The 24,126-nt window shown below is 50.2% G+C and overlaps 12 protein-coding genes across 12 annotated transcripts; 3 read left to right on the top strand and 9 right to left on the bottom strand.

Moving 5' to 3' along the window:
* Positions 1 to 235: 235 nt before the first annotated feature.
* N7471_005152 (uncharacterized protein) lies at positions 236 to 1,283 on the bottom strand (the record flags this gene model as incomplete). Its single annotated transcript, XM_057277871.1, has 2 exons — positions 236 to 1,029; positions 1,076 to 1,283. 2 exons carry the CDS (start codon positions 1,281 to 1,283, stop codon positions 236 to 238), a joined length of 1,002 nt encoding a protein of 333 aa, XP_057137481.1.
* A 1,091-nt stretch (positions 1,284 to 2,374) lies between these two features.
* On the bottom strand, positions 2,375 to 5,202 carry sey1 (dynamin-like GTPase SEY1; the record flags this gene model as incomplete). Its single annotated transcript, XM_057277870.1, has 4 exons — positions 2,375 to 2,673; positions 2,732 to 4,476; positions 4,536 to 4,985; positions 5,054 to 5,202. 4 exons carry the CDS (start codon positions 5,200 to 5,202, stop codon positions 2,375 to 2,377), a joined length of 2,643 nt encoding a protein of 880 aa, XP_057137480.1.
* Positions 5,203 to 5,792: 590 nt separating this feature from the next.
* N7471_005150 (uncharacterized protein) lies at positions 5,793 to 8,112 on the bottom strand (the record flags this gene model as incomplete). The annotated part of the gene is made up of 3 exons (XM_057277869.1): positions 5,793 to 7,663; positions 7,718 to 7,990; positions 8,043 to 8,112. The coding sequence occupies 3 exons, from the start codon at positions 8,110 to 8,112 to the stop codon at positions 5,793 to 5,795; spliced, it is 2,214 nt and encodes a 737-aa protein (XP_057137479.1).
* A 429-nt stretch (positions 8,113 to 8,541) lies between these two features.
* N7471_005149 (uncharacterized protein) lies at positions 8,542 to 9,045 on the bottom strand (the record flags this gene model as incomplete). Its single annotated transcript, XM_057277868.1, has 3 exons — positions 8,542 to 8,828; positions 8,878 to 8,893; positions 8,940 to 9,045. The coding sequence occupies 3 exons, from the start codon at positions 9,043 to 9,045 to the stop codon at positions 8,657 to 8,659; spliced, it is 294 nt and encodes a 97-aa protein (XP_057137478.1). The 3' UTR covers positions 8,542 to 8,656.
* Positions 9,046 to 9,261: 216 nt separating this feature from the next.
* On the bottom strand, positions 9,262 to 9,681 carry N7471_005148 (uncharacterized protein; the record flags this gene model as incomplete). Its single annotated transcript, XM_057277867.1, has 3 exons — positions 9,262 to 9,404; positions 9,459 to 9,529; positions 9,584 to 9,681. The coding sequence occupies 3 exons, from the start codon at positions 9,679 to 9,681 to the stop codon at positions 9,262 to 9,264; spliced, it is 312 nt and encodes a 103-aa protein (XP_057137477.1).
* Positions 9,682 to 11,221: 1,540 nt separating this feature from the next.
* N7471_005147 (translation elongation factor Tu) lies at positions 11,222 to 12,795 on the bottom strand (the record flags this gene model as incomplete). Its single annotated transcript, XM_057277866.1, has 5 exons — positions 11,222 to 11,403; positions 11,471 to 12,156; positions 12,217 to 12,479; positions 12,548 to 12,576; positions 12,633 to 12,795. The coding sequence occupies 5 exons, from the start codon at positions 12,793 to 12,795 to the stop codon at positions 11,222 to 11,224; spliced, it is 1,323 nt and encodes a 440-aa protein (XP_057137476.1).
* Positions 12,796 to 13,268: 473 nt separating this feature from the next.
* N7471_005146 (putative translation initiation factor IF3) lies at positions 13,269 to 13,958 on the bottom strand (the record flags this gene model as incomplete). Its single annotated transcript, XM_057277865.1, has 1 exon — positions 13,269 to 13,958. The coding sequence occupies one exon, from the start codon at positions 13,956 to 13,958 to the stop codon at positions 13,269 to 13,271; it is 690 nt and encodes a 229-aa protein (XP_057137475.1).
* Positions 13,959 to 15,017: 1,059 nt separating this feature from the next.
* Positions 15,018 to 16,804, top strand: N7471_005145 (guanosine diphosphatase; the record flags this gene model as incomplete). Its single annotated transcript, XM_057277864.1, has 3 exons — positions 15,018 to 15,282; positions 15,335 to 16,694; positions 16,747 to 16,804. 3 exons carry the CDS (start codon positions 15,018 to 15,020, stop codon positions 16,802 to 16,804), a joined length of 1,683 nt encoding a protein of 560 aa, XP_057137474.1.
* Positions 16,805 to 16,986: 182 nt separating this feature from the next.
* On the bottom strand, positions 16,987 to 18,087 carry N7471_005144 (NOPCHAP1/New4 family protein). The gene is made up of 2 exons (XM_057277863.1): positions 17,437 to 18,087; positions 16,987 to 17,381 (listed from the first exon to the last, which is right to left on the bottom strand). The coding sequence occupies exons 1-2, from the start codon at positions 17,890 to 17,892 to the stop codon at positions 17,178 to 17,180; spliced, it is 660 nt and encodes a 219-aa protein (XP_057137473.1). The 5' UTR covers positions 17,893 to 18,087; the 3' UTR covers positions 16,987 to 17,177.
* A 264-nt stretch (positions 18,088 to 18,351) lies between these two features.
* N7471_005143 (BOD1/SHG1 domain-containing protein) lies at positions 18,352 to 20,475 on the bottom strand (the record flags this gene model as incomplete). Its single annotated transcript, XM_057277862.1, has 2 exons — positions 18,352 to 20,187; positions 20,242 to 20,475. 2 exons carry the CDS (start codon positions 20,473 to 20,475, stop codon positions 18,352 to 18,354), a joined length of 2,070 nt encoding a protein of 689 aa, XP_057137472.1.
* Positions 20,476 to 20,569: 94 nt separating this feature from the next.
* On the top strand, positions 20,570 to 21,353 carry N7471_005142 (putative NADH-ubiquinone oxidoreductase 14 kDa subunit). The gene is made up of 2 exons (XM_057277861.1): positions 20,570 to 20,800; positions 20,915 to 21,353. The coding sequence occupies exons 1-2, from the start codon at positions 20,767 to 20,769 to the stop codon at positions 21,145 to 21,147; spliced, it is 267 nt and encodes an 88-aa protein (XP_057137471.1). The 5' UTR covers positions 20,570 to 20,766; the 3' UTR covers positions 21,148 to 21,353.
* Positions 21,354 to 21,687: 334 nt separating this feature from the next.
* On the top strand, positions 21,688 to 24,111 carry dscA (ubiquitin-protein ligase dscA; the record flags this gene model as incomplete). Its single annotated transcript, XM_057277860.1, has 1 exon — positions 21,688 to 24,111. The coding sequence occupies one exon, from the start codon at positions 21,688 to 21,690 to the stop codon at positions 24,109 to 24,111; it is 2,424 nt and encodes an 807-aa protein (XP_057137470.1).
* Between the last annotated feature and the right edge of the window lie 15 nt (positions 24,112 to 24,126).

The following is a 24,126-nucleotide window of genomic DNA, read 5'->3' as shown; positions in this document are numbered from 1 at the left end:
GCCTAACAGCTGAGATTTCCGAGGTGTCCGAGACATGATTTCAGCCTTCAACTGGGTTTGAGAATTCATCTGTACAATAAACAGTGAATCCGTGTGCTTATGCAAAAGGGGGAAAGTGGGCCAAATAGAGCGATCTCGCTTGAAGATGAGATATGGGACATCTCGATAGATATATAGGTACATATAATAGGTAGCTTCAAATTGCTTTGGATGAACGCTTCTTATTACGTGATAGCTAGAAAATAGCCATGCAGTTAGGTGGACTAGACACTCCCCGGGAGCAGTTCAACGGACTGCTCGAGATAAAGAAACTCCAACGATCCAAACGCTTGCACGTCGCAGCCAGCTCCTCCAAATCAAACATCTCCCCAATAGGAACACCCCACCCAGCCAAAAGATGATGATGCAAATCAAACTCCCGGTTCAGAGCCGGGTAAACCTCAAAGCTAACAGCATCAGACGCAACAGCCGCAAAATGATTATCCCATATAAAGCGCAGCACTCGCTCACTCTGTTCGATTCCAGCATGCTGCGGCATGTCCTGCTGACTATAAGCCACCCGGTCTTCGGCCGACATCTGCTCCCACGTCCCAGGCAAGCCAACCCGCAAGAAAAAGATATCGCCCTTCTGGAATTTGATGTTGCATTCGCGCGCGATCTCCTGCACCTCGTCCAGTGAGATCATCTGCCGACTCAGCGCGTTTACGCTGATGCCTTTCTTCTCCGCGTAGGAGACGTAATCGATTAGCACGCCGCGCCCAGCAATACCCTTCTTCGCCCAAAACCCAATGCCAATACGCGACGAGTTCTCGTCTAGAATTTCCTCTGCGGTCGTGCCGCCATAGAAGAGGCGTCTGTCTTGGTCATCTGATGTTGGAGCTGGCGCATTGTGGTGCCGGAGGCCGTCCCACTGAGAGGACTGCTGTGGGTTGAAGTGATACTCATCATCGAAGGCGACGCCCTCGGCGACCCATTTGACACGGTGCTCGAATGGTTTACGGCCGAACCCTGGTTTCTCGAGTCGTGAGTCTTATAGTTTATTATTTCATTTGACGATCAGGTGCCCTTGTTTTACCTGGTGGGCTCAAATTCTCCATGTTCCAGTTTAAGCAGACCCGCTCGCCGGACTGGATTTGTGTTCGCGCGGCGTGAGCAACTAGCTCGGGCGTTAGAAGGCGGAGCATTCCCAGTCCTTCTTCTTCTGACCCTGCAATGCCAGGCCAGAACCGACATTTGTCAGGCAGATCATCGAATGTCTCTGGGAGATTGGGAATGCCAGACATGGTTCAGCCTGGAGGGGATCGGAGAAGTAGATTAGCTGAACAACTCCAGAGCTTCAAATCGCAAAGGTTAATTTATGTAGTGAGGCGCTGGATCGGTTGTGTATACCCCTCACTCGGAGGAAGTCCGGTCCATTGCCCTTGACGTTGGTATGACCCCCGCTATGAGAGCTCATTGCCAATTTAGTCGAATCAAACAGAACAAAGCCTCAATGGTCTTCTTGGCAGGGCTTGTTCTGGGTTTGACTATTCGATGCGGCTCAGGACTTAGAAGTTGCGATCGAGCGAATGAGTAAATCAAAGTCGCCATTGAGATACTAACAAAGCAAGGGCTAAGATAGCAGACCTGATCAAGTCTTACCGAGAGAGCTGATATCAAAGCTGAGCTCTGATGCAAGGGATTCAAACCAAGAAGGCCCATCGATGGTTGTACTACGCCCATCGGCCCTATCATAGCTACCCTGGTATCGTAGGAATCAGGAATGCATACATATGTACCCTTGTGTCGTTCCTTCCCAACCTGCGTACAACAGCCCTGGAGTAAACTAATGAGGTAATTGAAATCACCTTCCAACCTTGGAAGGCAGGAAGGCGCGACGCCCCCACCTGCGAGTATAAACCCTCCCCCCTCTTCTTCCCCTTCCTCCCTCTCCAAATATTCCTATTCAATCAAGATCATCTCCTATAGGCTATTGCTTGTTGATATAGCTTCTGCTATGTAGTGCTTGGGGGAGAGAGAGGAAGAAGAATCATTGTGTGTTCAATCTATGAAGAGCAGGGTATTTATATCCTGAATCTGGCAAACAAGCGCTCAGTCTGCCAGCAAGCCTGTAGAAATAGGCTTCAACATGGGAGATGGGATCATCCAAGACTTGTCTTCCATCTCTACCTTCGAGAAGAGTTTGTGATGCATATACTATGACCATGTTTGAATTCATTAAAACCCCCAGGCTGGCAAAATGGAGTTGGTATCAAAGTCGGATCTCCTGTTGTACGCAATGAATGTAGTAAAAGGCCCATGTCGTATGCATATAGAAGCTACAGAAAGTAAAGTACAGGGTGATCACGCCAGAAGGGCACAGCAAGCAAAAAGGTTACATGTCATCCAGGTCGTCATTAGCGTTCGAGCCACCCTTTTGCATATCCGACATTTCATACTCTTCCTTTCGGTCTGAAGACCCAGCACGCTCCCCAGCCGACATAGCAATCGCCTGGCGGCCAGTGTCGGAGGATTCGAGGAACTCGCGCAAGCGGCGCTTGCCTTCTTCCAGAGCTTGCTGGGAGGCGGCCTCGGTCATCTTTAGCATGGGACCCCACAGGTTGAGCTGATAGGTGATGTATGCGCCAATGGCAAACGCAAATAGCAGGATAAAGTAAGCCGGGTTGCGCAGAACTAGAGATAGAAAGTACGTCAGTATGCGAAAATGAAGGATTCATCAATGAAAACTTACCAGCCCAGATTTCATTCCAGCCTAGAGCCAGCAACAAACCGTAGAAATACAAGGGGACCTGTGTCATACCGCCGATGGCACTCCGCTTGGCCTCGACGTAGACACCGTCCGCGGCCTTCTTAAATCGTACAGTGAGCTCTTGGCGCTTCGTATCGCTAAGAATTGTCATCTCTTCTTCTAAACTCTTGCCCTCGTGTTCGTCCACACCCCCGATGGGGGCCAGATCCTCCTCGTCCGCAGATGTCGCGGTGCTTGGAGTGTGTCCAATCCATCGGTCAAGCGGGGGTGGGGCAGTTGTCCTTTCCAGACGGAAACGAGACAGAAGAGGAATCACCGTCAAGGTAGACTCGCGAGCACGGGTGTAAATGCCCTCGATATCATCAGTTGGGCGCCAAATGCGTGGCACACCGGCTTCGTCATAGCGGAACTTGTCCTCGAAGTTCTCCCGAAGCTTGAGGAGCAAGTTGCCCTCACTCATCTCCTCTTCAATCTTGGCGCGGAGAACACCCCAAGACTTACGGCGCAGTCGCCAAAGGCCAACATCGACCTCATCAATGCTGGCATCGAAGCTGCTCGCACGGTCCGTGAATCTCCGCTCAGCGTCAAGAACAGTCTCTTCAAACAAGTTCCAGATCCGATCCCAGAAGTCCTTCTCGGTAGGCTTCTCCCCGTTCTCGGGAGCACCACCGCCGGCTCTTCCAGACCCGAGGGCATTGAACTCGAGGCCCACAGATTCACCCAGACGAGATTGAACCCACCGCTCGACGCGGGTGGCCAGACGTCTCATTTCATCGCGGCGCAGTCGGGCACTGACCTCAGCCAATTCTTTCTTATACAAAGATAGCTCTTGCTTGTAGTTGCTCCAAGAAGCTCCATCCACCAATGTGGAGCGGGCGACCTCCTCGAACTTCTCCAACGAAGACTGGGCCTCCTTGGTGACTATCTCGGCGAAGTCGTAGCTAGCCCCCTTCTTTTGGCCATCCTTCACAGCAGCACTGACTGAATCACTGAAGTCGCGGATTCCAGACTTGTGAGCTGCCGACAGCTGGCCGTGGAAAAGTGCCTTGAGGCGGGTATCGACCTTGCCCTGAAGCTCAGCGCTTTTCCGTTGGTAAACACCCTTGTGGTATCGGCTAGCTTCCGTCTCAAAGCTCTTTAGGGTCTTGACGCGCGCAGCACGCATGGCAACACCAAGTCCCCCTAGAACCTCAGGCGCACCAACACGCACGGACTCGGCCTGCTTATCTTCAAATGCGATGATCGCTTCATCAAAGCCGATCATTACCTCGCGCAGAATTTCGTCACAACGGAATTGCGCAAGCAACTCCTGCTGTGTGGGCAAGTCCAAGTCCTTATTATTGACGATTTGATCCCAGATTCCCTCCGCATAATGTGAGAATCCGTCGGCCGGGATGCGGCGATGGTATTCAGGTAGGAAGACTCCTCCTTCGGAGAACTCGCCCTTAAGGGCATCCCTCTTTGGGTCTCGGTGACCCTCCCGGAAACGCAGGCCAAGCTTCTTTGCCTCGGTCACAAACTGGTCAGGCTGATAACCCTTGTGCGGCAGTCCGTAGAATTGGAAATCAAAGTAATCGTGAATCGTCGACTTCTCCAAGCCTGCAGGTTTCGATATAGTGTCCCAGAGACGGGAGAGGTCTTCCAATAATGTCTTCTGCAGGTTCTTGAGTGGTGTGGTACCGATGAAATCACGAATGACGAAGAATAGGAGGGATCGGTGGGTGGTACTATAGAGAGATTAGCATCCAAAGTGTACAGATGTGGAGACGACCAAAAGGATACATACTGTTTATCCTTTAGGAACAGTTGCAAGTTAACTTCGAACACGGTCTTCAACAACCCCATGTTGGCTCCCTGATACAACCCCACCTGGTGTTCCCAGATGTTGACAATGAGGACCTCACTCGTCGCAAGCGCAAAGAGCGCACTCTTGCGCTCGAAGTCCTGATCCTCGCCTCTCTCGCGACCGTCAGTTCCCTCCACGTCCATGACCAAGATGTTGTCAGCCATGCGCTCCGCCGCGCCAACTTCGCCCTGCTTCTTGTTGTTCGAAAGCCAGATACCCTTGGTCGTCTGCCTTCTCTCCAGCTCCGACATCACGGAGAACTCGGTGCCGAATAGGTGATTGAGCAGTGTGGACTTTCCGGTGGATTGCGAACCAAACACGGAAATGAGATGGTAATTGAAACCAGCCGGCGTGACATTCTCAAGGGACAAATACTTGGACAGGTTGGGACTATAGTGATGCCATCAGCATTCAAGCTTTATAATTAGATGAACCATAGCAGAAGGAGGTGGCCGTACTTGAACTCCTTATTCTCATCAATCACCTGCACGCCGTGCGAATAGGAGGCAGAATCACCTTCGGCGCCGATGGAAGCAAAGTGGCCATTTGAGAGAATCGGCGGCGCAGTTGGACTCCTTTCCAACCCTGAGGGGCGTCGTTCAGCCATGTTTATCTTCTGCTTTGTGTATGTTGGGGAGGGGGGGGGTGTTGTGGCAAGAGAGAGTTGAAATAGCAAAGATATACTAGTATCTAGAGGACCATGCAACTTGAAAAAGCAACAGACTAATCAAACGGAGAAATGGGAATAATTCAGGGATCACAAGGGTTCACGGGTTCACGGGTTCATTGAGATGATCAGTCCCGAGGTCGATGCTGGGGAAAGCCGTCTTACATAAACCCCTTTAGCTCCCGGCAACGTCACATCTAGCCCACTCCAGGGCTCTAGACTTGATTTCTTGATTTCTTTTTGGTTCTAATCTATTCTATTACATCTTATTCCAAGGTTAACAATAAATTTAGAGCTCATCTCTTAAGGGTATTGACACTGCAAGAAACCAATGCTACTTTCCATTTGGATTTGGATTTGACCAGTGTCTGGCAACCCGTGGACAGATCCAGTTCCCCCCCCTCCACGGTCATGCAATCAGATGATAGAAGTCGCATTTCTTTGAACGGAATACATATATTATCAACTGTTCTAATTTACAGCATATAAAACATTCAGACAGTTAAGTAAAGCCACAAGGGTATCTACATTCATGGTGGTGGCATACCATCTGACCAGTTCAGATTCCAGCCCTGATCAAGTCCGAGGTCAACACTGCTATTTGGCCACATGTACTGCCCAAAATCATCGAAAAGTCCACTAAACGTGTTGAGCTCCAGGCCAACATATGGGTTTGCCACTGTTTCACTCCTCGAAAGCCATGGCTCGTCTGGATATCCAGGCGCCATCCTGGGCGTGAGGGAAGCACCATTCAAGGCATCAGTGTTGGTACTTGGTGCATATTCAGGGTCAGACATCGGCGGCGTATAGAGCTGACTAGGACATTGTCTTGAGCAAGAATCCTCCGCCCCTATTGTGCCTGATACTGATGTCTGCTCCTTGCTTTTCGGGCGACCCTTGGAAAACTTGGTTCCTGCCCTGACCGTAATCGTACCAAAATAGGGCACTGTAATTTTGCAGCTCGAGATGCGGCTCCAATCGTGCTTGTAATCTTTGGCGTCGTGGATGGCGCCGAGAATGTTCGCAGACTCGGCAGCAACCGAGCCTCCTAGCTCTGTTGCCGCCTGACGAAGGATCTCAACGACCTTCTTTACCATATCCCAATCTTGTTCATCTTGCTCTTTACTTTGATCTGGATTCTCATCGGAATAGCCTTGCAGGTGGATTATCAAAAGAAGACATAGCGTGAAGGCCATAAAGTCGATCATTTTGCACAAATAGGGCTTGATGTTAGATCGAAGGACCTTGTATAGAACGAGTCCTTCTCTTGCGGATTGAATCGCGATCGTGTGGCAGGGACGGAATTGAGGCTCAAGGGGAGATCGCAGCATCAGGGGGAGATGGAGAAAAGCACGCAGTAGCTTGAGCATGAATTGCAACGGGACCCTCTCAATGTAGTGTTCCCGTTTCTCATCCTGACAAGGCTCTGCGGTTTGTAAGTGACTTGGCATAGATTCCCAAGAATCCTGCAGCTCTTGGTCCAGTCGTAATGTTGCTGCAAGAGTCATCTTGGAAGGGTCTTGGTTTCGGTCAACCATATGTCCCGTGATGATGCCAATGCGCGACACGTATTCCTCTGGAGCTGATAAGTTTGAATTGAGACGTTGCTCCATCTGTGGCAAAAAGAATTGATCGCTGATACCATAAGGCAGGCCAAGAATCAAACTCAGGACTCGATCCGATGTTGCCAGGGAACACCAGATTTTCAAGCGCCTTTCATAAAAAGAGTCGTCTGGCCTTGGAACCTTGGTGGACAGATGCATTCCAGCTAAATGGGCAAACTCGATTGCCCGACGGATTACCAGCCAAGCTTTCCGGAGCCGGCCATCAGTCATATGAACCCTGTGGAGCAACATCTGGCATTCTATACCGGGCAGGGTAGCCGCGAAGTTGTCATCACGGACGATTAAACGGTCCACCATCTCAATGCATTGATCGGAGAATTTTTGAGGTTCAAAGGGCACGGTTAAAGTACCAAAGTCAAATTCAGACGGGGCATGAACCGCACTGATACATAGGCACATAAGTGCCTTAGCGACTTCGGCGGGAGCCACTAGATTATCGCGACAATTTTCATTAAAAACGAGTCTGTCGGCATGTTGATCGAACAGCCCTGGGAGATGATCTTGCCACACGAACCAATGGAAGGACGTATTGATTATCTTATTCATATCCTCTGCAGGAGGGAGGAGAGACATGAGTTCTGCACGCACCGCTTCGGCCTTTGGCGACATGTCCTGAACACCGGCGAATTTATCATTATTCGACGAGTCCTCTTGGCGGCTCACGACATAGTTGTCAAACAGTTGTAGTATCGGCGCATTGCAAATCTGGTCACTGGATGGGCCTAGTTCATCTGGCTCGGTAGCCAGTGGCCTTGAATGGGCTTTTATACCGTCCGCTGGTTAATGTCAGTCACGCGACAAGAATCCACACGCATCCGGGAGATACCAACATTGATTTATCCCATGGTGCTCACAAGGTGGAGTGTTAGAGTCCCGTTGGTCTAGTCGCTTGGTTAACCTCTCTACGAGGCTCTCCAGGTGCGCGACTCGCTCGCGGAGACTGTATGGCTGTTCGCCAAGTTGGGAGTTCTGCTGGTAGCCGGACGATGGAGGGGTAATAACCGCATGTTCTTGATCAACACATTTCATGCCTCTGGACCGACACTCATTACAAATTTCTGGACGGTTGGGGTTGAATGTGCATCGTATCTTGCGTCGCCGACCTATAATTGAACGATATTAGCGCAGGCATATCAAATATCTATTGACACATACACTCTGTGCAACTTCTCGTGCCCTTTCTCATCCGCTTTCGCGCCGGTTCTTGGTCTGTCCAGGATTCCATCTTAACCCGTACAGCGAAGAGGCAAGGATAAGACCATCTGTCCACCGACGTTGTGTTGCTAAAGAAGCTGATCAGACCAGTGACCGTTGTAGGTTGTGCAGCATTGTCCTTTAGCGAGAAACAGTCTTGGGAGGAAGATAAGATGACAGATAAAGGGGCACAACAGCTCTGAAGAGTCAAGGTAGCCCTGGAGCTTAAATTAATAATCCTACGTAATCTTAAACAAAAGAACAAAAAAGAAGTCCACGGTCATAGAGTCGTCTCTCATAGATGATATTCATCCGTCAAGTTCGGCCGAAGTGGTGCGATATTTTCGCCCGGGCCAATCAGGTGCAATACGCTTCCTCCGTTAAGTCCGTCTACGATACAGAGTATGTACTCCGTGTATAACTAGTTATCTACCATCTACATGACCATGTTGAGGATTTCTCACAATGCTATTTATTCTATGATCTGCTTTTTGATACCTCCTTCTAATCCACCTCTATCCATCCCGATCCGCGTCGATCAGTCTACCAAGTACCGAGAGGATGCAAGTACTGGATCATATCCGCTGCCTGTAGTTTATGGTAGTTCTGCCCGGGGTGATAATGACTCCACCAAATACAGGAGGTTCCATTCTCATTGAAACAAATGGCATTCGGAAATCCTTATGTCTGAGGATCATCCAGATCTTCGGCATAAAGGACCAAGGTATCGTAAAGAACCATCGTAGTCTACGATCGGGTTAGTTTTATGAGAACAATGCAAGAGATCAGAACGTACGTCAGTCTGACTCGACCTAAAGTCATTGATCATTGATTGAAGGCCTTATTGTAAGTCTTCACCCACGTAGCATGTGTTTTGAGGCTTCTGGCCCCTCTTTGATGATAATAGGACTCCGATCTGTAGGCGGAACATTGAGGAAAAGGAACTTCCGTCCGCCAGATGCATATATATTTTCAATGAGACATTGTTACTAGGCCATTAATGTCAAGTACACTAGGTTGGGTTTTTTTGATGACCCCACCCGATGCTACAAATCGGAATCATTAGATCATACCGGCAACGTGTATTGAGGCGCGATACTCATTGATCCCAATCCGGAACCCAAACACCGCATTTTCTGAAGACCACGGCGCAGATATAGGCTTCTTGCTATATGCCAACTCAAAGTCCCGGACCTGCGATGTCACATCCCGTCTCGATTGTTGCTCCTCCAACAGCGAAGATGTAGCTGAGTACCGGCGAGCCATTGTATAGAGTGGTCAGGTATCCGATCCAATTGGTACCACCGCTCGTTGTACCGGGCCCTATTTGGCATTATGAGTATCTCAATCCTACTTCTTCACGTGAATAGCACCCACCTAGTGTCGGGTTTGTAGTAGATGGCTGTGTGCCATCGACAGTGAACTCAGTCTGAATGTAGGAATCTCCGCTGTGTAGACCATTAAGCTTCTCTCCGATTAATTAATACAAAATGATATCATACAACGCAAAAAGATAAGTCGGTGCATCTTGAGCTTGCAAGGGCGTCGCAGCAACTCTCGCACCGCCGGCCATAGGACCAAGATCACCTCGATGCTTCATAGTGGTATATAATGTGTGTAATGCCAAATACTTCCGCAATCTTGCAAGAAAATACAAAATTCCAGGAAGGCCCGCTACACATGCGCCCATGACTTTTCCCTAAATATATTGCGTTGGCCCTTGTTTCCAATCCTCCGGTATTGTCTGTGGAGCTCTTCCCAATATATTTAATATAATCATTCCTTTTATTGCGTTTCTCCGTTTCTCCGGATTAGTTTGCGGGTTTTTGAGGTTACGACTGGGCAACAATGACAGCACCAATGAAAGTGAACTGCGTAAGCGAACGCGGTCTGATAACCTATCAGTGGATTGAGTTCAATGTTTTATATGAACTATGATCTAGAAGGCCTAATATATGGCTATGTGGAAGTAGATGATCCAATGAAGGATTCTCAATACCCCTGCTCCGTACGCTTATAATCACTCTAATGCGCGCCAAAAAATTCACCTGAAAGTTCCAGTTCGAGGGTGCAAAACTTTAGTGGCTTGGTAAAGCTATCCGTGGCTTGGCCATAGGAATATTCCAAGGCTAAAGGTTACTCCTGATCTCTGCGGTAGAGATCTTGAATGCCCTGATGTGCGGAGTACGACATGTACTTCTTAGTTCTAGGTTTTATACCCCCCGCACCCTGTATCGGAGGAGACAAGTCTGCAATACTAGACTAATACCTAGGTACTAGTGTGCCGCCATTTCGGAGCGAAGGATTATTGAGGTCACTGACTATATGGAGAGACTAAGGGTAAAAAGGAGTATTGTATTATGATAGCTTAGCATTTGGGTGAATTTTGGCAGCATCATGCTAGCGTAGCACCACATAGTTAATAAGTGCTGCGAGGTGCTGCAGCCCAAGACCCTACAGGGCAACCGCCACGACATCCCTCCTCCATTATTAGTTATATAGCCATACACATTGAACCAGCACTTCTCGCGGCTGCCTGACGATGACTGACGATGACTGACGATGACTGACGATGACTGACGATGACTGACGATGACTGACGATGACTGACGATGACTGACGATGACTGACGATGCCTCACGATGCTGAAGATGCCTGAAGATGGCTGCAGTGGTTGATTGATGTCTATGCCTGACTTCGCCCAACATATGTGGGAATGTGCAGCGCATTCGTAAACGATAACGAGATCAGGCGTTAGGTGAAACACCAATCAGTCGAAAGGACGGGTTAGAGCGGTCCTCTTATGGAATAGACCAAATGAGGGTTAAGCAGCGAAATATCGGGTGCACATTGAGTTGAACTTGGACTGGAATTATATATGAGCCTAGGAAGAATTTGGTCTGAATACATTTTCACGGGAGTGGAGAAATGAAAGAAAATCTGACTACATCTCCAAGACAGTAGAGGTACATGAACAAGATTCAAGCGAAAACTCCGGTTTACCCCCGGATCCCTCGTGCTGATCGATGATTCCCGCGCTGTGGAATAAAAGGTGCCAAAACAAACATGTTAAAGAAAAGGGGTTCATAATACAAAGGTCAGACAGTTCACCTGCCTGACCATGGGTGTGAGCGGACCATTTACTCGACGACACGGGTAATCAGACCAGTGGCGACAGTGCGGCCACCCTCACGGATGTTGAAGCGCTGACCGGGCTCGGCAGCAACAGGGTGGTGGGTCTTGAGGACCATCTCAACGTTGTCACCGGGTTGGACACGTCTGGCCATGTCGCCATCAGGGAAGCTGAGATCACCAGCCTCATCTAGAGCATAGTTAGCATCCCTTATATCGATTTGATATTACATTAGATTAGTGGAAATTGAACCTACCAGCAGTACGGATGTAGACCTGGGGGCGGTAGTTGGCACCGAAACCAGTACGGCGACCACCCTCAGCCTCGGTCAAAACGTACATGGACACGAGGAACTTGTTGTTGGCCTTGGTGCTGTTAGGGGCAGCAACGACCATACCGCGGCGGATGTCCTCACGGCGGACACCGCGGAGCAGGAGACCGGAGTTGTCACCAGCACGGGACTCGTCACAGGACTTCTTGAAGGTCTCAATATCGGTAACCTTGGTCTTGATGGGGTTGCCGGAGTCGGTGGCACCGACAATTTCTACCTCAGTATCCTTCTTCAGGAGACCACGCTCGACACGGCCAGAGACAACAGTACCACGGCCAGGGATAGAGAAGACTTCCTCAACGGACATAAGGAAAGGCTTATCCATATCACGCTCGGGGGTGGGGATCCAGGTGTCGACGGCCTCCATGAGCTTCTCAATCTGCTCAGTACCAATGTCGGGGCGGCGGTCCTCTAGGGCGCAGAGGGCAGAGCCGAAGACGATAGGAGTCTCCTCACCCTCGAATCCGTAAGAGGAGAGCAGCTCACGCATCTCGAGCTCGACTAGCTCAAGCATCTCAGGGTCCTCGACAGCGTCGACCTTGTTAACGAACACAACAATCTTCTGAACACCAACCTGACGGGCAAGCAGCAAGTGCTCACGGGTCTGGGGCCTATTGCGTGAATTGCGTCAGCACACTCTTCAAACTAGGTTTATATGCTGGGGGCCGTACATCTGACCATCGGAGGCAGCAACGACGACAATGGCACCATCCATGTTGGCGGCACCAGTAATCATGTTCTTAATGTAATCGGCGTGACCGGGGCAGTCGACGTGGGCGTAGTGACGGGCCTCAGTTGCAAACTCAATGTGGGCAGTCGAGATGGTGATACCACGCTTGCGCTCCTCAGGGGCCTTGTCAATGGAGGCATAGTCGAGGAAGTTGGCAAGACCCTTGGAGGCCTGGTACTTGGTGATGGCGGCAGTCAGGGTGGTCTATGGGCGGACGGGTTAAATTCACGTTCGGATGGCCGGAGTGTCGGAACAAGTCGCGAATAGCTTACCTTGCCGTGATCGACGTGACCAATGGTACCTGGACAACAACCTTTGAGCATGGAAATGAATTATGCGCCAACGACTAGATCTTACCAATGTTCACGTGGGGCTTGTTACGCTCGAAAGCAGTAGCCAATCCACGGCCGGCCACCTTGTTGCTGAAGACATGGTGGACAGGGTTGACGGTAGTCGGACGCAGCAGGGAGGACCGGCTAGTGCGCGCCAGGAGGTTCAATGAACGGGAGATGGTCGACATCTTGGTTCAATCGAAACAAAAACGATGGAACAAGAACAAAAAGGAAAGATTAAAGAGATGGAGTAAGGATGGGAGAGAAGAAGCCCAGATCAACACCAAATTTTCTAGTAAGATGGCTTCCGGCATGGATGGATCCGCTCAGGGTGGCTTAGTCATCGGCCAATCACGGGCCTCGAATTGCGGGCAGAATACCTAGGTAGAGTGTTCAACATGGGGATAATCAAACATCAATTTTATGAATATTTTTCGGTTATCTGTGTGGCAACTGTGTCTCGATGCGCAGTATTCCAATGGTCTTAGATCTCCAGGGCTACTTCGAAGGTATGGACAAGTGACATCAGGTATCACGGTGTATGGACCCAACACATTCAAATTCTTGAATAGTCTAACAGTGATCACAAACAGCGCTATACAACTGATGCCATGTTGTACAGTTCAATGCCATATAATATACATGTGAACAGTCCTCTCCGCTAGATATTTTTCTGTGCAGTAATCCTGAGTTGCTTTCCCGGTTCCCCCTCCATTGCCTTGGTTTGAGTTCCACCGGCCTCTCTGACTGTGTTTAAAACACTCTGCATGACCTGTTTGATCTCATCCACTGTAGGACTGCGTTTGCGCTTTTTGGTGGTCAATAGGATTTCCACCCTGTGGCCTTTCTCCAAAAAGGTCGAGAGTTGTTTCAGGCGGTGCGACAGGTCATGGGCATCGATTGCCCAGTTCAGTTCAATTTGTTTGAATATAACCTTGGATTCGCGAGCTGACTTTGCTTTGGCCTTTTCATGTTCTCGCACTTCTTTCTTATTGTAGACCTTGCAAACCGGCGGGTTGTCATTATCTCCTTCTTGCACCTGGAGAAGAAAGAATTCGGCGTGATCAAAACTTTCAAGGACATCCTCTAGTCTGGTCGGAGGGTCGAGGTCACCTTCATCGTTCACAACTTGGACAAATGACGCCCGGATGGCTTCGTTTATCGGCGGCTTTTCGACAGGTGGTCGGTATGCTCGAAGCTCAAGGCAACGGGATTGGTGGAAAAATCGAGTCTGTGGGACATTCTGAGGAGGCCTGAATGCAAGCATGCTAACTCTGGAGATGCGAACGGGTGCGATGAAGACCTGGCGTAGGGCCTGGGCGGATGATATGAGACTGCGTGGGTGGTTCATATTGTCGGCTAGTAGCGGGAAATGTAGCAGGAGCAGTAGAAGAGAGGCGAGCTCGCCAGGGGGGAGAAATATAGTGTTTGCAACGATAAAATACAGAGCAGTTAATTGAACAGTGGAAGGGCCGCTAAATATGGGGAAGTCAAATACGACATTGGACCCGTGGACTGAGCCCAAGGATGCAAACACAACAAACATTAGTAATCCACCATCTGGCATCTGCCCCGGGACTATACCTACATACCAATATTTGAAGGTTAAATGCTTCCGGCCAACTCATGATGCCTACCTAGTACGTACCTATCAAATAGTATGGCCTTACTGCACATCGAGCACATCCGGCATCCGGCGCGTCGTCTAAAACAGCTGCCTTGATACATGGAAAATGGAAGTTTCTCACTCAATTTGAGAGTCGGGACGTACTGGCAATAAATCAATTACTACTTGTACGTGCTAACAATGCAAGCTATACTTTCTCTCTGCGGAGTAACTCTGTGAGAATATAAGTACACTCTAATGTTGTTCTGTTGTATTTCGTGTATATAGCAGTCAACCCTTCAAGTCTACGTATGTAGCTTGCACTGCTAACTTGATTGAATTGCAAGACCACAACGTTGCTTGCTCTAACTTCCCTCGTAGAGGCCTCAAGCATTTGTTTTGTTATTTGTTTCTGGAAAAGACAGTCCACTTTACACTCACTAGAAGAGAAAAATGTTTTAATTCTATATCATCATTCCTATGAACATTTGAATCTCGGAAGTTCTCCCGTGGTATGTACTAGTTATGTACCCAGGTACCGGCACAACCATGCATGCATTCAACGCCACATCTGCGCCACAACCATGAAACTTTGAATCTCCTTTCTCCCCTGACAAGTTTCCCTCTTTACATCCATCCGCTTTTTCCCCCCTAGACTGGATTGGTGTTTTTGGAGGACATCGGGATCAATGGTTACTTAATTGTTTCATTCTTCCTCTTAACCCCATACGATCGTTTAGCCATTCTTGCACCAGCGACAAACGCCACCTGTCATTGCACCCTTATAATTCGTCAACTGCTCGAATGTCGACTGGAGTCGACAATCAAACCCATAACAGCAAATCTGACTACATAGATTCGGCTACCCGCCACCGCTCCATCTCCCGCAGCGACGGATCTGCTATCTCGCAGTCCATTGAGTCCAGTCAATCCTCCGACAAACAACCCGTCAACATGGCACAAACCCAGAGATCGCGTTACTTGAAGACGGGGGCAATCATTGCCTTCATCTTTATGGTGCTGGTGTGGCTCTCCCCGTCCCAACCGAGCGCTTCAAGTCTTACCAACGGTTGGTGTTTCCCTTGCGTGCGCTGCCGTTCGCAGAACTGATTATTTGACAGAGCAACCACCTTCAAGCAGTGGTGCGTCCACTTCGAGAGTATGCACCAAGCCATTTGATTCATCCAAACCTCTTATTCAGTACGCTCTTATGATCGATGCTGGTAGCACTGGGTCCCGGATTCATGTATACCGATTCAACAACTGCGGCCCTACCCCAGAACTTGAGAACGAGGTATTCGAACAAACGAAAAAGAAGGAGGGAGGATCCGGTCTCAGCTCTTTTAGAGAGGATGCCGAGGGTGCAGCTCTGAGTCTGGACCCTCTTATGGATGTCGCTGTGAAGTCGGTTCCTGAGGAGTATAGGTCGTGCTCTCCGGTTGCCCTCAAGGCCACGGCCGGACTTCGTCTTCTAGGTCCTGAAATGAGTGACAAGATCTTGGAAGCCGTTAGACACCGCCTGGAAACCGCCTACCCCTTCCCCGTTGTCTCCAAGGAGAATGGCGGTGTCCAGATCATGGATGGTTCGGACGAAGGTGTCTACGCTTGGATTACAACCAACTACCTGTTGGGCAAGATTGGTGGCCCGGATGAGACTCCCACGGCTGCTGTCTTTGATTTGGGTGGCGGTTCCACTCAGATTGTCTTCCAGCCTACCTTCGAGCAGAGCAAGGCTGGTGGTATGCCGGAGCACCTCGCCGCCGGTGACCACAAGTATGACCTCAAGTTCGGTGGCCGCCAATTCGAGCTGTATCAGCACTCCCATCTAGGATACGGTCTCATGTCTGCTCGCGAGGCCATGAACACCGTGGTCGTGGAGGCAATGCTAGCTATGAGCCCCAAGGACCTCTCCTGGGTTGAGCAGCCCATCTCCAACCCCTGCATTGGCCCAGGAATGCAGAAGGAAGTTTCACTGAAATTCCCCGCGGATCATCCTCTGGGACCTAAAGTCAAAGTGACCATGGTGGGCCCGAAGGACAAGTCTATGGCCCCCCAGTGCCGTGCTATCGCCGAGAAGATCCTGAAGAAGAGCGGCGAGTGCAAGCTTTCACCCTGCTCTTTCAACGGCGTGCACCAGCCCTCTCTCGCGAAGACTTTTGCCCGAGAGGACGTGTACATCTTCTCTTATTTCTTCGACCGCACGGCTCCTCTTGGCATGCCGGAATCTTTCACTTTGGATGAGCTTAATCAGCTGACCTCCACCGTTTGTGCTGGCGAGAGTGAATGGAAGGCATTCGAGAGTGTTAAGTTCGAGGATGAGGATAATGCGCTCGTGCAACTTCGGGATCGTCCGGATTGGTGTATGGACCTCAGCTTCATGATGGGTCTGCTGCACACCGGTTACGAAATGCCCTTGTCCCGTGAGGTCAAGATCGCCAAGAAGATCAAGAACAACGAGCTGGGCTGGTGTCTTGGTGCGAGGTTAGTTCACTCCTTCCAGTTTCTTTCTAATCAGTATACTGACCTGCTACAGCTTGCCTCTTCTGAGCCAGGAATCCGGCTGGACTTGCCGCATCAAGGAAGTGGTCTAAAAAATGAGACGGTGAAACGCAAAATTATCACTTTTTAATAATGTCATTCAGTCATAGTGTATGATGGGTTCATGCATATATAGAGATGTGCGATATGCTCTTGTTTTGTTTTACTATTATTTTTCGTTATCTAGACTTGATTTTTGATGAGTTGCATACATAGGGAATGAATGTATGTGTCTGTGCATGCGATTGGTTTGGAGCCACTTCTGTAGAGGGGAAAAAAGCAAAGCATTAGACGCTAAATGATAACACGGAGCCCACGGTATGCAAATGTCAAGCCAGTAAATCGCCATGATTGAATCAAGACCACACATCTCGACCAAAAATGTCATAAATGATGCAACCCACCACCAAATCTAACAAGTGTCTACTAAGCCATCTCCTCGATAGACGGCTTATCCGTATTCGACTTCTTAGTCTTACCTCCCATAAGCTTCCCAATGATATCCGAGTCATTCATCTCCTGGGGAGTCTTCCCAGCCCCTGTGGCATCCTTAGACCCTTCGTCATCACTCTCCTCGTCACTCGAAGAATCACCATCGCGCTTCTCTTCCAAAACACCAAGACCAAGATCCTAAACTCCGTTAGCAAACCCATCACAAACATGAAGCACAATCAATAAACCTTACCATCTCAATATACTGCTCCCCATTCTCGTCCGCATTGTCGAGAATCAGATCCCCAGCCTCCCCGGCTTCAATCTGCCTCTGCAAATCCTCATTTGCATCCTTCATCTGTGGCAAGAAAGCGTTGAGCCGCGACAAAAGTCCCGAATCGCCTTTCATGCGATGTATGCGCGGTTTCGGGCGACCGGCGATGTGAGGCAGTGAGGATGGATTAGAGGCATGTGCGTGGGTGGTCGACTCTCTTGTGCTATTCATTTCTTGGTCGGAGTGCTGTTCGTCTTCCCTTTCGCTCTCGCTGTCATCCTCTGAAGATGAGCCTGAGGAGGAGGTTGGGTCGGAATCGGATGATTGAACAGAGTTTGCTCGCTGTCGCTGGGGCGCAGTGCGGTCTGCTAGGTTTAGGGTTTGTGGAGAGGGATTGCTTGTAGCAGCCTCGGATCTTGTCGTTGCGTTTGGCATGTTTTGGGCGTTTGGAGGTATGCGGTTTGCTGGGAGTCGCAGAGATTTCTGGTAGATTGTGATGCGCTGATGTGGTGTTTAAGGGTTGGAAGGCGTGCTGATAAGATGTTTCGAAAGTTTTGATACGGCTAAATGTGATCTTCGTGTCCGATAGCCCGCGAGTTTTGTCTGTGTCTTGGTGGAAGTTGGCGAGTCTCTTTGGAGGTCGGGCATTTTTCAACTTTTTTGGGTGGAGAACTGATAACGGATAAGCTTATCTGCTATCAATGCATGTGATCTACATCAACATCAAGTTAAGACGGAATTGAGAGTACAAATCGTAGATGGGAAGGAAATTCAAATGGTTATAGTTCCTCTGATCATACATGTTATTATTACAGGGTAGTTTAAAAAAGGAGTGAACCAGTAAAAAAAAGCCTCCCTCGTCTTTTTATACATGGCAAAACACCTGCGTAAAAATCACCGGCTCCGGTTCCTTCTGCGACTGCGACTTCGTCGTCGGCTTGGACTTCTTCGTCGGCTAGGACTCCTTCGTCGACTAGGGGTTCGTCGACGAGGTCGGCGATCATCTGCGTCCTTCTCTTTTTCTTTTTCTTTTTCTTTCTCCTTCTTTTCTTTTTCTGTGCCAATCTCCAGATCTCCCTCTTTTGCTTGAGTCGGATCCTTATCTCGTTCAGATACCGGTTTGTAACGGTCAATGTCGGCTAACCGGGGTCGCTGTTCTCGCTCTGGAGATCGGACCCGGCGGCGTGGCGACTTGCTCCGGTTACTGGTGGAGGGCACGTAGCGGTCAATATCTAGAGTAGGAGAAGGCGAGCGACGCCGAGACCGAGATCGCCGTCGAGTAGATCGAGAACGTGACCGAGGGCGGTCGCGAGCACGAAGGCGCGAGCGTGAGCGGCTGCGAGAACGTCGGCGTATAGGTGAGCGAGAGGGCCGATTGCGCCGAGGACGATAATTGTCATGATCTCGGTCTCGGTTGCGGCTGCGGTCTCGGTCGCGGTCTTTCGACCGCGATCGATCTCGTATTCTCTCTCTATCGCGGCAAACACTGCGGTCCCGGTCACGCCGGCCGGCAGATCGACTGCGGCTGCGACGGCTTGGTCTGTAGCTTCCACCACCTCGATCATCCCGGAAGTCGCGGTAGCCACGGCGCGCATCCATATCACGATCTCGAGACCTCACAGAAGTATCCCGGGACCGTTCACGTCGACGATCTGTGTCATAACGGGATGTGTGCCGTCGGCGCGAGCGACTACGGCTTCGATCCCGAGTTAAATGTCGGGACCGATCACCCCGGTCTGCAAGAGAGCCATGCCTCGCGTCAGCATCTCGGGATAGGCTGGCCGCTCTAGTAGATGTATTGGAAAACCTGGAATCATTGGCGCTCTTAGCCGGCCCTAATGTCGATACTGGCGGTTTCAGTCCATTTTCAATAGCCTCGGCCTCCTCAAAGTCAAACTCGGGCTTCTGTCGAGCCTTGGCTGCAAGTTCTTCGCCTTCTTTCAATAGCATTTGTAAAGCAGCCTCCTCAAGTGACTTCTCATCCACAAGAGGCGCTAGCACAGGAGTAGGAGCATTCGATGTAGATGACTTGTCGTGTTTTGAGTCACGGGGCCAAGGGGATAAGCCACGGTCAGAACGATAGGCCGGAGAGCGATCACGGAAACGGTCTCTATCTCGAGTTCGACTGCGGTCGCGGTCCCAGCCTCGATATCGCTCCCTATCTTCTCGCCTTCGTCGCTCATATCTTTCGTCTCGCTCTCGTTCTCGCTGCTCGTCGAGAATTCGTTGCTCTTCGCGTTGACGTTCACGATCAGCTCGCCTCTGTTCATCAATTTCCTTTCTTCGGGCACGGTCTTCGTCGTCTTTCTGACGTTCAAGCTCGCGCTTCTTTTTGCGTTCTTCGTCCCTAATGCGTTTTTCCTCTTCCTCGATCTCCCTCTGTTTGCGCTCCTCTTCGCGCCACACTTTTTCCCGCTCCTCCCGCTGGGCACTGACGTAGGCTTCGTAATCTGCATCGGTTTTGTTCCCTAGCTCGAGTTCACGGCCGGCAACTTCTTCTCCAACATCCTGGCATCGGATCTCACGAACAGATTCGAGGATAAAATCCAGGTGTTTAGATGCTAATTGGTCAATGGAGTCCTCCACACTCTTGTAGGCATCACCACGGTCCACCGCACCCTCAATGAGTGTCGCTGCTTTTCCTCTTTCGCGGGACAGCAGTGCCGGCTCGCGATCGATCTCTGACTCTGCAAGTGCGACTAACTTGCTGGTAAAATCGGTCCGAAGTTCCTGTTCGGGTAGGATTAGCAGGGCGCAGAAAAACATGTAAATAATATCTCATACCCCGTCATTGAAGTCAGCCCATATTTGTTTGCGAACACTATCAAAGCCGCCCTTCTTCTTGAATGAATGTAGGAGCTTGTCAATGACTGCATGTTGCGCGGCGGACAAGGGAAGGTCATCGGTTTTGAACTTCTTGTGCTTCACGCTCTCAATATCAATAGGTCGTTTAGCCGTAGAATGGACATCCTCTATCCCCTGAGAATTGTCCATGTCCGTTGCCTCAGCAGAAGCCATAGTAACACGACTGGCCTGGACAAGAGAGAGATTCAAAGTCGCGCGAGCGATAAGCGATAACAGCCGTGATCGGAAGAATGGTTGTTCCGTGATTGGGAACTGCGGCCCGCTGATTTGCTTCAACCTCGTCTCTCCTGTACTATTGCGACGGCAACATCCAACTCCGCCTCCATTTACCCCGGCCGCTGTGGTGTTGAATTAACCAATCCACCCATCCGCCTTCTTAATCTTTTTTCTCGGATCCCTCTCCGCACTCGAATTACAACCACAACCCCGCGCCCGACCGCGATCATGGTTCACAAAGTACTCTTCTGGAGTGGCTTCGGTACGTGACATATCCTTCTCTGGCTTTCAATCTATTACAAGAGCCTACTTCTTGGTAGCACAATTATTTGATTTATTTATATGGCCATTGGGACTAACCTCGTTGATCCCACAGGCATTGCCGTCCGCCTCTGGCAACTCGGTATCGAGATGCGTCCGATCCTCGCCAAGGAATCCCTCTGGGTCTACCCTCTTTTCGCCGGTGTTGGTGGAAGCTTTGGCTACTGGCTCCAGGGTGTTGAGAGCAGACAATTGAAGATGCTTGCACAGCGCCGCGAGGCCATTCTCGAGAAGCGTCGGCGGCGGGATGAGAAGCCCGAGGGTGGTGTCCTGGCTGCTGCATCATAAAGCAAGAGCTATTATGATTGAGATGGTCGTTGTGTGTATGCGTTTTTCTATTTGTACCAAAATTCAACCGGTTTGATATCAGCTTTCAGGTCTTCGCATTTAGTGGACATTTCTTGCCACAGATGCATTGGCATTTCTTATCTTTTTGATCTGTTCTACAAAATTCTGGATAAGAATAGTCGGCTAAGAATAGTCTTCAATTGCCCGTCTATTTTTTTTTTTTTAATTTAACGGGGTATAAATCCCGAAGTAGAACGTTTCAAGGTTGATATCGACCCATCCATCATGTCGGGTCTGAGGCGTTATGAGTCAGCAAGGAGTGGGTGCCCGGCGGGCTGGCTCCCCGGGTCGAGTACATCATCAACTCCGCTCCGTAGACACCTACTTATACTGCGCTCGTCATTCATTAGTTCTTTTCTGTTTGTTCCCTCTGTAACTTAGCCGAGCTTCCCGGTCCTTCTCGGGTCTCTTATTTCTTTTATCGCGATGCTTATTGTCTGCCTTTGAGAAAGAGTCCGATGCCGAGACTGCGTGGCATAGATGGATAACCGCGGCTCCTTTTTCTTCTTTCTGCTGGTGTTCTACCTTCTCCTCAGTTCTCAGTCTCGACCACCATTGATCGATGAAGATCGGGCACGGCAACGTGAGCTTGACAATGAGCGACAGGCCCTTCGGCTGTTAAATGGGTCAAAATATGGCGACTTCGATCCGCCCGCCAATCGATGGCTTCCTTTTTCGGGCTTAAGGGGGAATGACAGCTATGCTTGGGACCTTTTCCCGCAGGTCAAAGGCCTGGCTCGCCACCAGTTACAATCAGCAGTCTCAAATGCCGGATTAGAACCTCCGCATGGTCTAGAAGACCCCACCGTCTCGCCTACGTTGAACTTGACCAAGCTCCTGCTTCCAGTATATCGCAACTCAACCGGAAAGCTTCGGGGGGACTGGGTTCGTCGAACTGAAGGTGCTGATCGCCGTGAACCTCTGAACACGACAGGCATCGCTGAAGAACACGAATATTTCACCCATGAATTCAGCCATAATATCACTGGCAATGTGGGCACCTTTTACTTTGATCTTGAAGAGGGAGGTGGCGAAGAGCTTCAGATGGGCGATGGACTTTTGAGAGAGATGCGAGCCAGTTTGACGGTCGAGAGCGAGGACTTCTGGGGAAGTACCTGGTACATCTCGTTGTTTGGTGTGCACTTCCCAGACACCGGAAGTATCGTTTTGACTACTTCTAGTGAGAAATTTGGCGGCATCTTCTCCTTGCCGCATTTCATGCTATCTTCTGACACTTACGAACTGTCCCATGAGCTTCTTCTCAAGTCGCTGTCGGACACCATCTCGGAGAAGCAAAATCGACCCCCAACACTGTTCCCCTGGTCCTCTCTCGCAGGAACAGAGCAGATGGAGTTCCCTGCGCCTAAATGTGAACATATCATCTACTTGCAGCAGCATCCAGTGATGCTCGGGGATGCCGCTGCTGACCGATTGTTACTGGAGCGTATGGAGCAAGAGCTCAGATATCCCATGGGAGCGCCGATCCCAGATCCTCCTCTTATGGTCATGTCTGCTGTTGTCTTCTCCCCAGACTGCGGGTACATACTTGAAACGAAAGGAACCCCCGAGTTCCCTCCTTCTGATTCGCTATATGTGACTGGGCCCAAAGTGGAGGAGTACAGTAAATATGCAGCTCGTCTCATTTTCGTGGTTTCTGGTGTTTTTGTTGCACAGATCGCCCTGCTTCTCCGACAGATCAAAGAGGCTTCGACTCCTTCTACTCGGAGTCGGATCAGCTTCTATACCATCGCATTGATGGCGCTCGGCGATGCATTTGTTTTGACATTCATTGTTTTGGAACTATACGCGGCAGTATCTTTCTTGGTTCTGACCACTGCATCATTCTTGGCGTTCCTGTCGGTGAGTTATATTGGAATGAAGTTCATGATGGAAATATGGGCAGTGCAAGAGCCAGAAAGAAGAGAGCAAGATCGTCCGCCCAATGCATCAGCTCCAACTTCTCTCCCTGAACCATTGCCTTTACCTGCCACTGCTCCGGAAGTGCGAGACTCGGGGGCGACCCCAATCATCTTGTCGCCCGACCAAGACGCCCCGGACGATGAGATGGATTCGCCGCCGCCAGCCACCCGAACCACTCCCCCAACTCCAAGGCAAATCCGCAGCGACGTAGGAACAATGTACGCACGGTTCTATCTTGCGCTGTTTGGCATGCTCATCCTGTCAATCTGGGCTTTCCTCCTGCCGAGACGCCTCGGCTCGATTTACACCCGCTTCTTGGCAGCAGTATATCTCTCCTTCTGGGTTCCACAGATCTACCGCAACGTGATGCGAAATTGCCGCAAGGCTCTTCGATGGGACTTCGTTGCCGGCCAAAGTGTTCTCCGGCTCTTCCCATTCTTGTACTTCCTCACAGCACGGGGAAACGTGTTGTTTATCCGCCCCGACTACACAAGCGCATTCATTATGACTGGATGGGTGTGGATTCAAGCTTGGATCCTGGTCAGCCAGGACGTTCTCGGCCCGCGCTTCTTTGTGCCACGTGGTTGGGCGCCGCATGCATACGATTACCATCCCATGCTGCGCGATTTATCCGGAGTGGACGAGGATCTCGAAGCTGGTGGTGGCATTCTGTCGATTGCATCCCTGCGGGGCGATGAGCGAGATCTGGTCAGTGACTCCAAGGATGACGATAAGCAGCGGAAAGACCGCAAGAAGGCCATATTCGATTGTGCTATTTGCATGCAGGATATCGAGGTGCCTGTCCTTCCCGCGCCTTCTACGTCGGGTGGAAGTAGCGTCACCGATGGGGCCTCGAGCATCTTGAGTCGCCGGTTGTACATGGTCACTCCTTGTCGTCATATATTCCACACTGCCTGTCTGGAAAGCTGGATGAGACTTCGTCTCCAGTGTCCGATCTGTCGTGATTCCATACCTCCTGTATAGCTTCTGTTGTAATGC

This window comes from Penicillium samsonianum (genome assembly GCF_028829775.1).
Source record: "Penicillium samsonianum strain IBT 33392 chromosome Unknown utg000003l_segment0_segment0, whole genome shotgun sequence".
In the NCBI taxonomy this organism is placed as follows: Eukaryota; Fungi; Ascomycota; class Eurotiomycetes; order Eurotiales; family Aspergillaceae; genus Penicillium; species Penicillium samsonianum.
This window is presented reverse-complemented; position numbering and strand designations above follow the sequence as displayed.

What these genes read in the sequence shown, in the direction of transcription:
- N7471_005144 (XM_057277863.1), bottom strand. Translation starts at nt 17,892, where the DNA reads ATGCCAAACGCAACGACAAGATCCGAGGCTGCTACAAGCAATCCCTCT. An exon ending in GGGAGCAGTATATTGAGATG is followed by an intron (nt 17,382 to 17,436) that starts GTAAGGTTTATT and finishes AACGGAGTTTAG; the next exon opens with GATCTTGGTCTTGGTGTTTT.
- N7471_005142 (XM_057277861.1), top strand. Translation starts at nt 20,767, where the DNA reads ATGGTTCACAAAGTACTCTTCTGGAGTGGCTTCG. An exon ending in ACTCTTCTGGAGTGGCTTCG is followed by an intron (nt 20,801 to 20,914) that starts GTACGTGACATA and finishes TTGATCCCACAG; the next exon opens with GCATTGCCGTCCGCCTCTGG.